This window comes from Quercus lobata, chromosome 12 (assembly GCF_001633185.2).
Source record: "Quercus lobata isolate SW786 chromosome 12, ValleyOak3.0 Primary Assembly, whole genome shotgun sequence".
NCBI lineage: Eukaryota > Viridiplantae > Streptophyta > Magnoliopsida > Fagales > Fagaceae > Quercus > Quercus lobata.
In genome coordinates, this window is record NC_044915.1 from 18,198,130 (window position 1) to 18,213,523 (window position 15,394).

Genomic DNA, 15,394 nt, shown 5'->3' on the forward strand with positions numbered 1-15,394 from the left:
ACTTTTATTGCCGAGTCTGGGCCATAACTTTCCTCAGCTTGGACCCTTGGACCCCAACTAGTAAATGGGCCTGGCCCACGAATTATTGGGCGCCACAGTACCCCTTATCTTCTTCTTTTTGAAGTACCCCTTATCTTTGTCTGTCCCCTTCTACCAAAAAAATTAAAAAGGCTCCATCCCCTATTTTATAAAAACAATAAAATTAATTTTGAATATAAAATTTGAATGATAAAATGGATTTTCAATAAAATAGAGAGAGAGGATACTTATTATAATTGAGGAAGATTGTATTTATTTTAACAAGTGAGTGAGGAGAAGTGACAACCAAACCAATATTCTTATATTCTTATGTTATTAAACGTAGGAATAACAATGATAGCTCTTGTGCTGACTTTACACAAATTCTTGATTATTGCAGAAAGATTATGATCCAAATCCCAACCTTGAAAATCAACCATTGCTTTGGGGAAGAAAATACCTGCTATGGTGATGTGCTTTACTAAGAAAGGATCTCGCCTTTAGCATAATTTTGTTATTCTGGACTTTTAACCTGTGCAGATTGCCCAGTTTTTAATTAGAGACTCATCGGTTTATTTTGTAGCAGACTTTGTTCTGACTCAGCAGTCTTATCTGAGTAGTAGTTTGTTTGTTTATACATTTCCCTATTTTAATTTACCCCAAAAAAGAAAGAAAAAACTTTCATCTTCATTGGATATTGGAAGAATTGAATCATCCAATTCTACTTTCAATTGTTCGAAGGTAAAAAATGTTTATATTAGATCTAGTTAATCACCAATCATTTATTACACGGTTATTGTATAATCCTACCAATAGGAATAGCCGAATAAGCACTTGTGTAGGTCATCTTCTTCCTTGAGCATATAAAAGGAAGGGGACAACCGATACCCATTTGTACAACATTGTTCGTTATAAATTCCCAGATTTAGTAATAGGTAGGCATTAGAGGTTAGAACATTTTTCTGTACCTCATCATGATCCGTGATTTTTTAACCTTCTTGTCCAGCCAGAGAGTTTTTCCACGTTAAAAATCATGGTCTCTATTATTATTTTTTATTATTACCACTCTTGCCCTATTCACTCACACAGTCACACGCCATTTCTCAACAATATAATGACACTCAGATAATGGTGGTGTCAAAATTCTACCTCGAGTACCTTGTTTAACGGACCTCATCAACCTAAGATCATAAGACTTCCTCTTAAAATTATACTCCATATTTTAAACAAATAATTTTATTTATAAACATACAAAATTTTTAATTGGGATTTTAGAGGCTGTAAGTATGTGTATAATATTGTTTTAAAATTTTGGGACCATCCATATATAAAAGTATAAAATATTTATGAATTTTTGTAAAACTTTTGGAGCTAGCAACCATGACCGCTGTCCCTACGATGGCTCCACCACTAAATTCTTTTATACATTGGCTCTGTGACTTAAAAAAAGCCTTGCACTTGAGCTATTGGTGATGTGAGGTTCTAGATTAACATCAACAAAAACAATAATAAATAAAATAAAAACTAGAGGAGTTACTTTATGAGGAAGGAAAAAACTCTCAATTAGTTTAACAAAAACTTCTATGCACTATACCCAAGTATTATCCTACCTCAACATTACAAGGGAGAAGAATCATTTATTTATTTATTTATTTTGATGGAAAATGGGAGCTCTTATTTATAAAATATAAAGTTTATACATTACGAAAATTTGAGCCTTGGGCAGATAGTTTAGTCACCTCAAGGCTAGCCAAATCCCTTACATAGTACAAATACACAAAATTGGGACAGTTACTATAAACAGACAAAAGGTTTCATTGGTGAGTTTCCCGTTCAATACAAAAAAAAAGTTCTATAGCTGTGTTTAAAAACGTGGCTATAGAATGATTTTGCCTATAGCAGCGTTTTTTTAGGCCTAAACTCCATGACTATAAGCCAGGACCAATGGCCGCGTTTTTATAAACGTGGCTATAGGTGAAAGCTATAGTCTCATTTAAAACGCGGCTATAGGTGACAACTATAGCATTTGCACATTCATTGGCTTCACGGTAAATGTGCTGCACTCGCGCCTCCCAGTCCTGATCCATGAGGCTCCTGCAATCACAAATTAAAGGCATCATATTAGTAAGGTAACTCGCATTGTGATTTGTTAACCATGTTAGAACCACTTTAGAATCAAGTTCAAGCTGTATAAATTCAAAGCCCATATTCCATGCCATTGCCAAGTCCTGCCTGACCGTGGCCAATTCAGCCATATTGTTTGTTACTAGTCCCACATAAAGTGAGAAACCTGAAATCCATTGTTCTTGGGAACTTTCATTGGATATGCAAAAAATAATTGCCAAAAAAAGTTAATTTTTTTTTTCTCATAAAAAGTTTTTAAAATTTCATAAAATCCGTTAACTTTTTTTTTTTTTTTTCCTATAATAAAAGTCTAGCCAAAAAAAAATCAATTCAAGAGCCTTTTTCAGAAATTGAAACGTACACACAATATTTCATGTGCCATCATTGGAAACGTGGACGAGAAATGTGATTTCCTATTAGCCACCGATTACGGGCCACCGACTTACTATAAGGAAAATTGAAATTATAGATATATATATCTAAATTATGTAATTTAATCATACGGTTAGAGCTTTTTACGAAGAAAAAAGAAATCAGAATAAAATCGTTATTCTACTAAAAAAGAAAATAAAAGCAGTGACATAATGATTTTTTTTTTTTTTTTTTTTTAATGGAAGACATAATGATATTGGTTGAATATTGGATAATATCTTTTCCATACATGATACAACCATAAAGATTGGAGAAATCTATTTTATTTTATTTTTTAATTATAAAGAAAGATGACGGATGGAGTGAAGTGTAGAAGTATTCTTTATTATTATTAGATTGATGGTACCCGATTCATCACGTTTAAATTAAGCATGAAAAATCCAAAGTATTTAAAAACTTGGGATAATTACAGTAAACCCACCTGAGGTTAAGCCCGTTTTCACTTTGCCTACCCGTGGTTTAAAACTTAACACTTTGCCCACCTGAGGTGCCTTCCGTTAGGGATCTATTACCCACCTCTCCCTTTGCTGTTAGAAAAACACATTTTTAGGGAAAAACAAACATAACAAAGATCAAAAAGTTAGGGTTTTTTTATTGCTTGAGAACTTCTATGAGAACAAAACACAGGATTAGCACACGGATCAAATGCTCAATGAAATCACTTTTAATCTATATCAATATCAACAATCTCATAACAACTCGAAATTGTGAACCAATTTTTACAAGAAGACCAACAATAATAAAACAACCAGCAACGTTATTAACAAAAGAGAGTGAGATAGAGATAAGCAATCAACAACCAAAGAATGAGGTAATGAGAAATCCAGCCATGGGTTTGAATTGTGGTAGATCAACCATGGGGTTGGTGGCGTGGTGGCGACCCTAGGTGCTGCTTGTGCCTCTCCTAATTCTCAGTCCTTTTATGCACAACCAAACACCATCAATTAAGGAAAGGAAAGGAACCGTCCAACTTCAAACCCACTCCGAATCCCAACCACAGTAGCAAACCCATCCCCAATTCCAACTTCAAACCCACTCTAAATCCCAGCCACAATAGCAAAACACTTGAATAAGAAACTTGACGAAACCGAATCCGACGTCCCCACAACTCAGCAAATCCGATGGCTCTCCTTGCAGCTCCTCAACCCAAATCATGATTGTGATCATGATCATCTTCAGCTTGTGAAGATGAAGAGTACAACCATTGTCACAGTAGCAAAACACCTGAATAATCAACCTGACGAAACCAAATTCGACGACCCCACAACTCGGCGAATCCGACGGCTCTCCTTGCAGCTCCTCAACCTAGATCATAATCGTGATCGCGATCATCTTCAGCTTGTGAAGTTGAAGAGCACAACCATTGTTACAGTCGATTCCATGACGGTGTGGGACAGTCTAGCACCGAAGTTGTTAAGATCTCATCGAAGATAGTGCTTGTGATAAAGACTAAGCTGAATCTGCTCTTGAACACTTCAATACTTTGGGAGCTCTGTGCACGTGTTGCTTATTAGCTCGTGGGTTTTGAGTATATGGGTGTTGTTTTGATAAAAAGGAGATTGCTTTTTAGGCAAAGAAACAGCTAAGAGTACAGATTCAAACCAATACATGTTTGAATAACCCATTGGACAAGAGAATAGTAATACTGTTGATTTGTGTTTTTTTCTCATAGAAGTTATTAAGCAATAAAAAAACCCTAACATTTTTATCTTTGTTATGTTTGTTTTTCCCTAAAAATGTGTTTTTCTAACGGCAAAAGGAGAGGTGGGTAACAGATCCCCAACGGAAGGCACCTCAGGTGGGCAAAGTGTTAAGTTTTGAACCACAGGTAGGCAAAGTGAAAACGGGCTTAACCTCAGGTGGGTTTACTGTAATTATCCCTAAAAACTTCCTCTACCAAGTAGGAGCTTCTCTCTCTCACACCTCCGTGTGAGCTCTCTCTCCACCTCCATGTGGCCTGCTCCACCATCTTTGGGTGCGTTTCTCCACCTCTGTGTGGCTATTCTCCACCACCAGCGTGTGGGTCCTTTCTACCCACTCCTATTGTGGGCACTTTACTAATTATTTAGAAATCCCTAAATCTAATCCCAAAATCAGATTCATACAATCCATCTACCTAACCTTTTTTCTTCTCAATTAGACTTGTAATTTTGTCTTGCTAGCGTCGATGAGGGTAAAACCGGCGAATGAACTAAACCATCGGTTTCAGTTCGGAGTGGGTCGCCTTCCGATCTGCCAAAGTCCGGTCTTCAGCTTTCCAGTGATTTATTGAGAAACAAGAATCCTCCACTAAGTTTAACTAGGAGCTCTGTCTTTGTTTTCTCTCTGGACTAGAGGGTTCTTGTTTTTTCACTTTTGGCGCACGCTTTTGACCATTTCGTAAGTGTACGTTTGGGTTTATTGGCTGTCTTGTGACCTCCGATTCCATTGTCAGCCCATCATCAGCACCTGGGGAGAATTTGTGTTGATGGTATGGGTGGTTGAAGCCGCTAGAAGTTCTTTTTGTGGGGAGTTTTTGCGGCATGTGTAGGCACCTTTAAATCTGGTGTGATTCAACCAAGAGTGGCATCTCCTTGCAGTGTTAGATGATTTTGCTGAATAAAGTCACCTCAGTAGCGGACCTAAGGGACCCAGCAGTAAGTTGTTCATTTGATTTAGTATTTTCCCAATTTTGATTATCGGGGTTTAGACTTTGGGTTTTTCCCTTTTATTTGGCTTGCTTGCTTCTCTGCTTGCAACCTTTTCAGATATGAGCTGTTTAAGTTGGAATTGCCATGGAATCGGCAATCCATGGAAAGTTCAAGAACTAATTGATATGGTAAGAATGGAGAGGCCAGACGTGGTGTTTCTCATGGAGACATTAGTGGAAGAATCCAAGTTGGAACAAATTCGAGTTAAATTACGCTATGATAATAAACTTGTATGCCCAAGGGATGGCCATAGTGGAGGACTTGCTTTATTCTGGAAAAACACCTTTCCTCTTGCCATCAACAACTATTCAAAGAATCATATTGACGCTACCATCCAGTGCTCGAAGAAAGGTCGTTGGAGGCTTACGAGTTTCTACGGATACCTGGAAACTTGCAAGCGTCAAGAATCATGGGAATTTTTAAGGCACCTGTCGAGAGATATGGATGAGGCATGGGTTTGCCTTGGAGATTTTAATAAAATACTAAGCATTGATGAAAAGTTGGGTTGGGGGGGGGGGGCGTCAGAGGCCGAAAAGACAAATGCAACAGTTCAGGGATGCTTTGGATGATTATGGATGAATGGACTTGGGATACAGAGGTCCAAAATTTACTTGGTTCAGAAGGAATGGCGAAGAAGCGGGCATATTTGAAAGACTTGATCGTGGGGTTGCAAACCCGGCGTGGATAAATACCTTTCATGAAGGGTATATACAGCATTTAACAACAGCTTCCTCGGATCATAGGCCAATTATTTTGAGAACAAAAAATAGAGACAAAGGGAGGAACCGTCCATTGACATCAGAAGGGTGCGAAGATGCTGTTAGAAATTCATGGGATAAGGAGGAAAGAGATGGAGATATGGAAAACCTCCTTGAGCGTATTCAGTTATGTTCTTGGAATTTAGGAGAATGGAGCAAAAGAGACTTTGGAGAGATTACCAATCTTCTACAGGAAAAGAAAAAAAAGTTGCATAAGCTTGGAGAGGAACCCAGAACTGAGGACATTGTCCAACAAGAAGCTGACTTGAGAAGAGAAGTAAATGTGCTCTTGATAAAAGAAGAAAAGATGTGGCATCAGAGATCTAGAATTAATTGGCTACAAAGCGGGGATCAAAATACTAAATTCTTCCACACTCACGCTTCTAGGAGAAAGAGGGGCAATTGGATTCAAGGAATTGAAGATAATGATGGAGTTTGGCATGAAGATATAGATAAAATTGAGGATGTGGCTGCACAATATTTCACAAACCTTTTCACATCAATGAGACCTCAGCTAGATGAATAGTCTCTCAGAGGAGTACACAAAGTCATTATTGACGACATGAACAGGGAACTTTCACGAGAGTTCACGACAGAGGAGGTTTTCCTTGCTTTGAGACACATGGCTCCCTTAAAGGCCCCCGGGCTAGATGGTATGCCTGCACTCTTTTATCATTCATTTTGGCATATTATTGGGTCTCATGTTACTAATGCTGTTCTTTCTTGTCTAAACTCATGCAAAATACCAGAAAGCATAAACCATACTTTCATTACCTTAATTCCAAAAGCCCCAAGCCCTAAAAGAATGTCTGATTTTCGCCCCATTAGTTTATGTAACGTTATATATAAAATCATGTCTAAAGTGATAGCCAATAGACTAAAGCCCATTCTATCTAAAATCATATCTGAAACTCAAAGTGCATTTGTTCTTGGTAGATTGATTACTGATAATGTTTTGGTGGCATTTGAAACACTTCATTACATGAAAACTAGATGTGAGGGTAAAAAGGGATATATGGCTATAAAACTCGACATGAGTAAGGCATATGATAGAGTTGAATGGAGATATCTTAGCCAAGTTATGAGAAAAATGGGTTTTGAGGAAAAATGGATCTCTTTTATTATGCAATGTATATCTTCAGTTTCATATTCTGTTCTAATTAATGGTGAACCTCGCGGTTCTATTCACCCTGAGAGAGGTTTGCGTCAAGGCGACCCTCTCTCCCCATATCTATTTCTTATCTGTGCAACAGGTCTATTAGCTAAATTGAAAGAAGCTGAGTTAGAAGGAAAAATCACAGGTGTGGCCATAAGTTGGGGAGGTCCCAAGATCACAAACCTTTGTTTTGCAGATGATGGTCTTCTCCTATGCCGGGCAAATATTGAGGAGTGCAGAATTATTCTACAAATCCTACAGAAATATGAAGTAGAGTCGGGGCAAAAATTGATCCAAGACAAGCGAGACTCAACATTCTAGAGATAAAAGAATTCGAAAAATATCTTGGCATGCCTTCTTTTGTGGGTAGGAATAAAAAAGCTTCATTTAGCAACATAAAGGAGAGGGTGTGGCGAGTGATACAAGGGTGGGGTGAAAAAATGCTATCACAGGCTGGCAAGGAAATTCTAGTTAAGGCAGTCGCACAAGCAATCCCCACGTATGTGATGAGCTGTTTCCGGCTTCCCAGCTCTCTTTGCAAGGAACTAGAGATCATGATAAGGAAGTTTTGGTGGGGTGGTGATGATAGGAGGCACAAGATCCATTGGGTAAATTGGGAGAGACTTTGTAAACCCAAATTTGGAGGCGGTATGGGATTTAGAAACATCAAGAAGTTTAATGAAGCTCTCCTAGCAAAGCAATTTTGGAGACTATTAAACAACAACAGTACTTTGGCCTACAAAGTATTCCAACACCGCTTCTTTAAGGATGGGAATATTCTCAATCTAAATGACCGAGCTAAGGGGTCATATGCTTGGAATAGTACAAAGGGTGTTAAACATTTAATAGAGATGGGCAATAAGTGGCGGATTGGGAGAGGTAATAAAGTGAAAATTTGGGGAGACCCATGGCTGCCAAACTCATATACACACAAGGTCCAATCCCCAGTTAGTCATTTACCTCATGATGCTAAGGTTGAAGAGCTCATTGATTGGGAAAACATGAGATGGAGAAATGATCTAATTGACCAAATTTTCTAGCTGGAGAAAGCTACTCTTATTAAAAAAATCCCACTAAGTGATTGAAAACCACCTGACCGTTTGATTTGGGCTGAATCAAAGGATGGCAAATACACAATTCGTAGTGCATATCGAATGGTTCTTGCTAGGGAGGACTAATCAACCAAGTAGCTCACGCATCAAAGAGAATACTATTTGGCGTAAGATTTGGAAGCTGAACATCCCTTCAAAGATCAAGCATTTCCTATGGAGAGCACTAATTAACTCACTGCCCATTAAGTTGAATTTAAAGAAATGGGGAGTACAAGTTTGGGAAGTTTGTGAGAGATGTGGTGCAGAAAAAGAGGACACAAATCATATCCTATGGCTTTGTCCTTCAGTAAGAGTTGTGTGGGAAAGCAACCCAATTTGGAGCTCGTGTTGTAACTCTTAGCACCAGAATTTTGAAGAGGTGACAAAATTTATTTTCCAATTAGACCAACTAGAGTTACAGGAGCTATTCGCAATCCTAGCTTGGTCTTTATGGTTTTGCCGAAACAAAATAAGAGTGAATGAGCTTGATAAAGTCCCTCATGATGTGGTTTCTTGGACCAACAATTTCAGACTTGAATATCAATCCATAAAGAAAGGAATGAAAGCTGATAGACCAAAGGTGTAACGACCCCGCCCCAACTGTGTAGATATTGTCCACTTTAGGGCCCATACCCCTTACGGTTTTGTTTTTTCCTAGGTTGCGCTGGGGAAAAGGCCTCTACACATTGAAAGGAGGTCATTCCTTATTAACACATTCCCATGTGCTTCCCTAGGCGATGTGGGATTCCATGGAATGCAAAACCTCTCCCTTTTTGGGTCACTACAATCCATCTGTAACGACCTCGCCCCAACTGTGTAGATATTATCCGCTTTAGGGCCCATACCCCTCACGGTTTTGTTTTTTCCCAGGTTGCGCTGGGGAAAAGGCCTCTACACATTGAAGGGAGGTCATTCCTTATAAACACATTCCCATGTACTTCCCTAGGCGATGTGGAATTCCATGGAATGCAAGACCTCTCCCTTTTTGGGTCACTACAAAAGGAAAATTTGAAATGGGTACCACCCCTTAAGGCTGGTTCAAAGCTAATGTTGATGGAGCCATCTTCAAAGAAACTAATAAAGTAGGCATTGGTGTGGTGGTGTGTGACAGTCAAGGATGGGTGCTGGCAGCTTTGACAGAGAAAGTGGATGGTGTTCAAGATGTAGAGGTCATTGAGGTGTTGGCTATCCGGCGGGCTATTAGGTTTGCAATTGAAACTAGCTTTAATTGTGTTATAATTGAGAGTGACTCTCTCTCGGTGGTTAAAGCTATCTAAGATACTGCTGAACCTACTTGTCATATTGGAAACATCATTGAGGACGTGAAGCTTTTGTCAAAGACAATGAAAAGCTGTGAATTTCATCACACAAAGAGGGAGGCAAACCAAGTTGCTCACATTTTGGCCCGCAATGCTATCCATGTTGACACAGAATTGGTCTGGATTGAAGAAATTCCCCATTGTGTGTCTGATGTAATCTGAATAGTTGCTGTGTAATAGCTGTTTCTGCTTATTTCTTCTTTGTTTTATATGGATCTATTTTCTCAAAAAAAAAAAAAAAAAAGTTGAAATGGTTGGAAGATCGTTGGTGATACAACAGTTGAGTCACTGATATGATTCTCCCGGTAAACGGTTTGTGCAACCATGATTATTGGTTCACTGTGCAAATAGACAAGCAACATTAATTCAAAAAAAAAAAAAAAAAAGCATGTAGACGGGATATCTAGATATTGTATTTGTGTGTACCGTATACTCTCTCAATCCCAGTTTGTTTATCCTCTATTATATTTTGGGATGTCCCAAAATATTGTTCTGTTTCTAAAAATAAAAGTCATGAATTTACTAATGTTCCTATTATATCCCTACTTTATTTTCAAAACTATTTGGAATAAAAAAAAAAAACAAATATTTAAAAAATCAATCTAATTGGGGTACCTTTTTAGTTGTCTCATTAAGGATAATTCTTTTTTTTTTTTTAAAAGCTAATAAATTTATTTAAGGATAGTTTTGTAAACTTATACATTTTTATAAGGCTGACAAGACAATAAATGGTGTTTTCTTAAAAAGTTTGACTTTTCAAACAGAACAAACAAATTGAGATAAACGAAGTAATCACCTATAGCTAGGTACCTTAATTAAACTTTCGCTATACATATTTGACTTTTATTTATGGAAAATTCTACATTGATACTCTCACCTTTTTTTTTTTTTTGGGTATAATATTGTATTTCTAATAGTCTTAAATATATAAGTGTGGATTCTCAAATATATATATATATATATATATATAAAAGTGTGTGAAACTCCCTCCTGATCTAACAAATACTTATACTTATGGAGTAACCATCGCCTCAAGGGTACCTAATGGTGATACCTATAATAGTTAATATCACTAAAACATCATATTCGATGGTAGCAATATCAATTTAAAATATTGAATAGCACCAATGTCATATGTGATTTAAAATATTATATTTGATTGTTGATTACATTAGATGATACCAACTTTGATTAGATAATATCGACATCACATATGACAATAATTACATTATACGTTAAATATATATATATATATATATATACACACACACATACGTATTAAAAAAAAAAAAGGCTAACATGCAAATTACACCCTCTAAATTTGGTAGAAATTCATTTCAATCATTTAACTTTACATTTGTTTAATTGAATCCTCAAAGTTTCAAATTTATTCAATTCAGTCATTCTATTTAATTTTGTTAAAAAATTTCCCTTAAAAAAAATATTATTTTCATATGAAAAAAAAGCTATAAATTAATAAAAATATTTTATAGGTTTTTTATGTTAGAATTAAAACCAAAAAAAAAAAAAAAAAAATCTTTTTTCATTAGTTAATTACATGCCTAAAGAAATTTTTTTAACGAAATTGGACAAAAGGCTTGAATTGAATAACTTTGAAATTGGAGGACTCAATTAAAAGAAAATAAAATTAAAGGATTGAAATAAATTTCAATTAAACTTAGAGGGTGTATTTTGCATTTTAGCAACCAAAAAAAAAAAAAAGTTAGAACTATACTAAGAAGAAGTATTTTCACACAATTTCTCTAGAAAAATTATTATAAAGGTTCTGCTTATTCCTTGATGGTATACTGAAAACACACGTAGGCTAGGTGAGATGACTGAATTTTGGAATCTAAAAGGAACAATATTTGTTCAAAATCAATAATATCCATACATATGCAAAAAAACAAAGTAGAGACAGTATTTAAATACGTGTGTATTGTGTAACTTATGAATATAATTATATAAGCATGTAATGTGAAATCATAGATCCATGCACCGACAATGCTATCAAAGATCAAGAGCAAAAAGATATAAATTAAAGAATGTAAATTAACTGGTCAGATTTACCTATATACATGTGATGCATGCAAAGGCTATATTGGTATTCGCATAAGCACACCAGTAGGGAGCAGAGCAGAGTGCAGGTGCAGCTTATTTTTTAGACTGAAATTAATTTGGAACATATTAAGGGGAGGCTATAGTGGCAACAAACACGACGTCTTATAAAATTTTAATCAAAATTTATATAATGAAAAACAAGGATAAAATGGGCACCAAGTTTACGATGCCACACCATTTTCTATATATAAATGTGAAGTTTTGTTGAAATTATCTCAAATCATTCAATGGATTAAGCATCTCTTATACGTTGGGTAACAGAGTAAAATTTATAAATTCATTCTTATTATTACTAGAAAATAAAGGGTTTTTTTTTTTTTTTTTTTTTTTTTAGCTGTATATACAACATATATTTATCGGTTAAATATAAATGAATACATAAATCACTTTAGTCCGCTAATTCAAAGTAGGGCAGAGAGTTTTTAACGCACTCATGGCCTTAACTTTTCTATACGTGCATATTGTAGTTAATTATAAAATGGAATACTCAGAGTAGGACAAAAGATTTTTATTCAAACTTGTTAGTTAGCATGGACATTAAATCACGTGGGAGATAAATTTGAATATCCTGTTAATTATAATAAGAAGAATGAATATGACTTCTTGTCTATTAATTATATTTCTTTATTTTAGTAAATTCATGACAAAAGGAGAAAACTGTAGAGCTTGGAAAACAAGATTGGAGTAGAGCGAGTGGCCAAAATAGTAACCAAGTCATGAAACATAGATTTGAGACTTTCGAAAATACGTATGTTGAAGTCTTAAGGGCAGAGTGGTCAGCTTGTAGCTAGGAGCTCATTTAAAAGAGATTTTGCTTTGCGTAGAAATTAAGTGATAAAAAGGTTGCCCTGTTTGAGAGTTTGTAATTGAAACGCATATGAATTTGAAAATACGGGTATATTGGAAGCAAAGCAAGTGACACTTCAAGAGTAGTCCATATTTCTTGAGATGAAGAGAGGCCAACAACTAATGGTAAGATTTCATTTGACAAGGAAGAAATGAAAAGGCTCATGAGAAGCTGGTGTTGCCTAGTCCAAGAAAAAGACCGGCCAGATTTGGGGTTGGAACATTTTTTTATACGAATCGTATGTAAGGGGTATGGGTTAAAAACATCAACCAAACTAAGAAGATCTTGTCATTTAAGGTAAGGAAGCAATTGTAGTAACCCTCTCACACTCCATTGACTGCTTTCTTTAATTGTATTTATATAAATGAATGTACGTGATAAAGATGGTAACAGATAAAGATGGCAGGAATTCATACAAATTGATAGATATGGTCAATACTATCCTCATTTATACATTTACTCTCTCTTGATCACACCTAAATTGAATCAAAACTTTCCTTAATTAAAAGGATACCTAAGAGAAAAGGGACAAAATTAAAAAGAACTAAATCACTAGAGCTAGTGAAAGGACAGATAGCCTTCAAAATGTTGCGGTTATGAAGACTATTTACATTTTACGGCAAATCAGTCCATAGACAATCACCAAAGCCATGATAAGGGAATGATCTGTATGGGGCTCTACCAACAAAGTTAGAACATCATCTCCCAGCTGTACCCCTGAAGATGATTGCTTTGGTTTTGCCTGCACAAATCAAAACCAACCTTTAATTTCATTGCCCATAACATTAATCTATCAATTTATCATTTTATTGCAACACTTGGAAGAAAAGAATCCTATATGAAAACAAAGAAAGAAACTGACCTCTGCAATTATATCTCCATTAATATTTACTACTCTAAATGCTGCTTTGCCAGTCCTTCTAACTATCCAGTACTTATCATAGCCCACAGTAACTTTACAAGCTAAGTCTCCCATAAGCATTCCGTAGTATTTCTTAACTTGAAACCATAGCTTCTCTTCTTTTATATTAGAACTACTGCATCTATATCCATTCCAACCTCTGAAAGCTAGTAATTTCTGCAAAATAATTAAAAACAACAGAACTCAATTAAAATTTAGTTAAAGTCATCAGATTTTCTGAGTTCAAAAACCAGTAAGAATTGAAATCCTAATTATAATACCTTTCCACGAATGGTTGAAAGTACTTTGCCTCTGAGATCCATGAGATGAACTTCATTGCTACCTTTCTTGTCATAGTTTTCAACACGATAAACAATATCACCATTTGTATTGAAGACAGTGCAACCATTTGTATGACACACAAGAGATTTCATCCATATTGTAAATATTTCTCTTTCTGATGTTATGTGGGGAGAACAAGTGGGTACTTGAGGATACACTTTAGCCATTGAGAGCCTGAGCCGAGATGGAAGAAATTTTTTGAGAAATTTGGAATATTGGTGCTAAAGCCTGGGTTGATAGCTCATTTATATAATTTGATATTTGGTTGGAGACTATAAGGTACATATTATTAAAATTTGATTGTGTGCTTGTGCATGACCATCGTGGAGTCGCACTTACTAACTTAAACAAAGATAGGAAGTAGGAAGTGTTCTATTATTCTAGTCTAGTTATCTATTTGGCCTTCTCTTCCTCCTTGCTTTGTTTGAGTATTAATCATCACTGTTCTGTACACATGGATAAGCACTGCTGCTGTTATAAAATTCAAAAATGCTACTAATAAAACAAATTTCACAATTTATTAAAGTAGCAAATTACTCTCACCATAAATAATAGTCACTAACATTATTTTTGTTATATACCAATCACAATTTAAGTCCCATAAAAAAAAAAAAAAAAAAAAAAAAAAAAAAAAAAAAAAAAAACCACAACTGATAAATATATAATTTATGGTGTCCTTATATTTATTTATTGTATTTAATTTTTTTGGCCTCCCAGCAAAATGATAACTAAGACAAAGTGTTTGGGAATGATCTGAGGTGGCATAAAGTGACTGGTTGCTAGATGTAGACAAATGGATGGGTCAACTGGAAATTAAGTAGTTCGTCTGCTGTGATTACAACAAGTTTTGGACGTGTCTCTTTGGTATAGGACCTATAGGAAGATTTACTATTTTAGTTTATTTTACAAAGAGCAGGACCTTTTACATTTTTCCAGAAAAAAAGAAAAAGAAAAAAAAAGCAATATATTAAAAGCATAAATAATAAACGTAAATAAAGCACATAAGCCCCATGACCCAAAAAATAATATATATATATATATATATATATATATTATATTCCCTAATAATGATATTTTTGCTTACGTTTTTTGATTAAAGGCCTTTGGAATGGTGAAGGACACGGAGGAAATGCATAAGCCATATGAAGCTTTTTTTTTTCTTTTTTTGGAGAAACATAAGCCATATGTAGCTAATATATAAAATTAATACAGATGGTTGATGTCATGCAGAAAAAGGGCATACATTGCTCGTGTGCTCATCTTTGATTGCTTTGAACATGGGCGGGGGGGTCCTCTAGGTTTTTAATTCCTTCCCCTTCCCCCGAAAATTTTAGACGAGTAATTTCTGCTTAATGGTGCCATTTGATATAAATAATAATAATAATACTTTCTCAAAAAAAAAATAATAATAATAATAAATTATAGGGTCTACATATTTGGTTCTTAACATTTATACTGAAGGTCAATTTAGTACCTAATATTTTAAATGTATCAATTTGGTCCCTAATCTTTTAATATATGTCAAAATAGTTTCTGCCATTAACTAATGAATGAAAAATTTTAACGTAACTAACGGTGAAAATACAAAATTATTT

At 35.3% G+C, this 15,394-nt stretch overlaps 3 protein-coding genes across 3 annotated transcripts; 2 read left to right on the forward strand and 1 right to left on the reverse strand.

The window, feature by feature from the left end:
- Nucleotides 1–5,843: 5,843 nt before the first annotated feature.
- Nucleotides 5,844–6,548, forward strand: LOC115970327. Its single transcript, XM_031089977.1, has one exon. It carries the CDS (start codon nucleotides 5,844–5,846, stop codon nucleotides 6,546–6,548), a length of 705 nt encoding a protein of 234 aa, XP_030945837.1.
- Nucleotides 6,549–7,618: 1,070 nt separating this feature from the next.
- On the forward strand, nucleotides 7,619–8,218 carry LOC115970328 (uncharacterized mitochondrial protein AtMg00310-like). Its single transcript, XM_031089978.1, has one exon. It carries the CDS (start codon nucleotides 7,619–7,621, stop codon nucleotides 8,216–8,218), a length of 600 nt encoding a protein of 199 aa, XP_030945838.1.
- Nucleotides 8,219–13,140: 4,922 nt separating this feature from the next.
- LOC115969989 (protein LURP-one-related 4-like) lies at nucleotides 13,141–13,991 on the reverse strand. Its single transcript, XM_031089632.1, has 3 exons — nucleotides 13,739–13,991; nucleotides 13,419–13,634; nucleotides 13,141–13,298 (listed from the first exon to the last, which is right to left on the reverse strand). Exons 1-3 carry the CDS (start codon nucleotides 13,964–13,966, stop codon nucleotides 13,164–13,166), a joined length of 579 nt encoding a protein of 192 aa, XP_030945492.1. The 5' UTR covers nucleotides 13,967–13,991; the 3' UTR covers nucleotides 13,141–13,163.
- Between the last annotated feature and the right edge of the window lie 1,403 nt (nucleotides 13,992–15,394).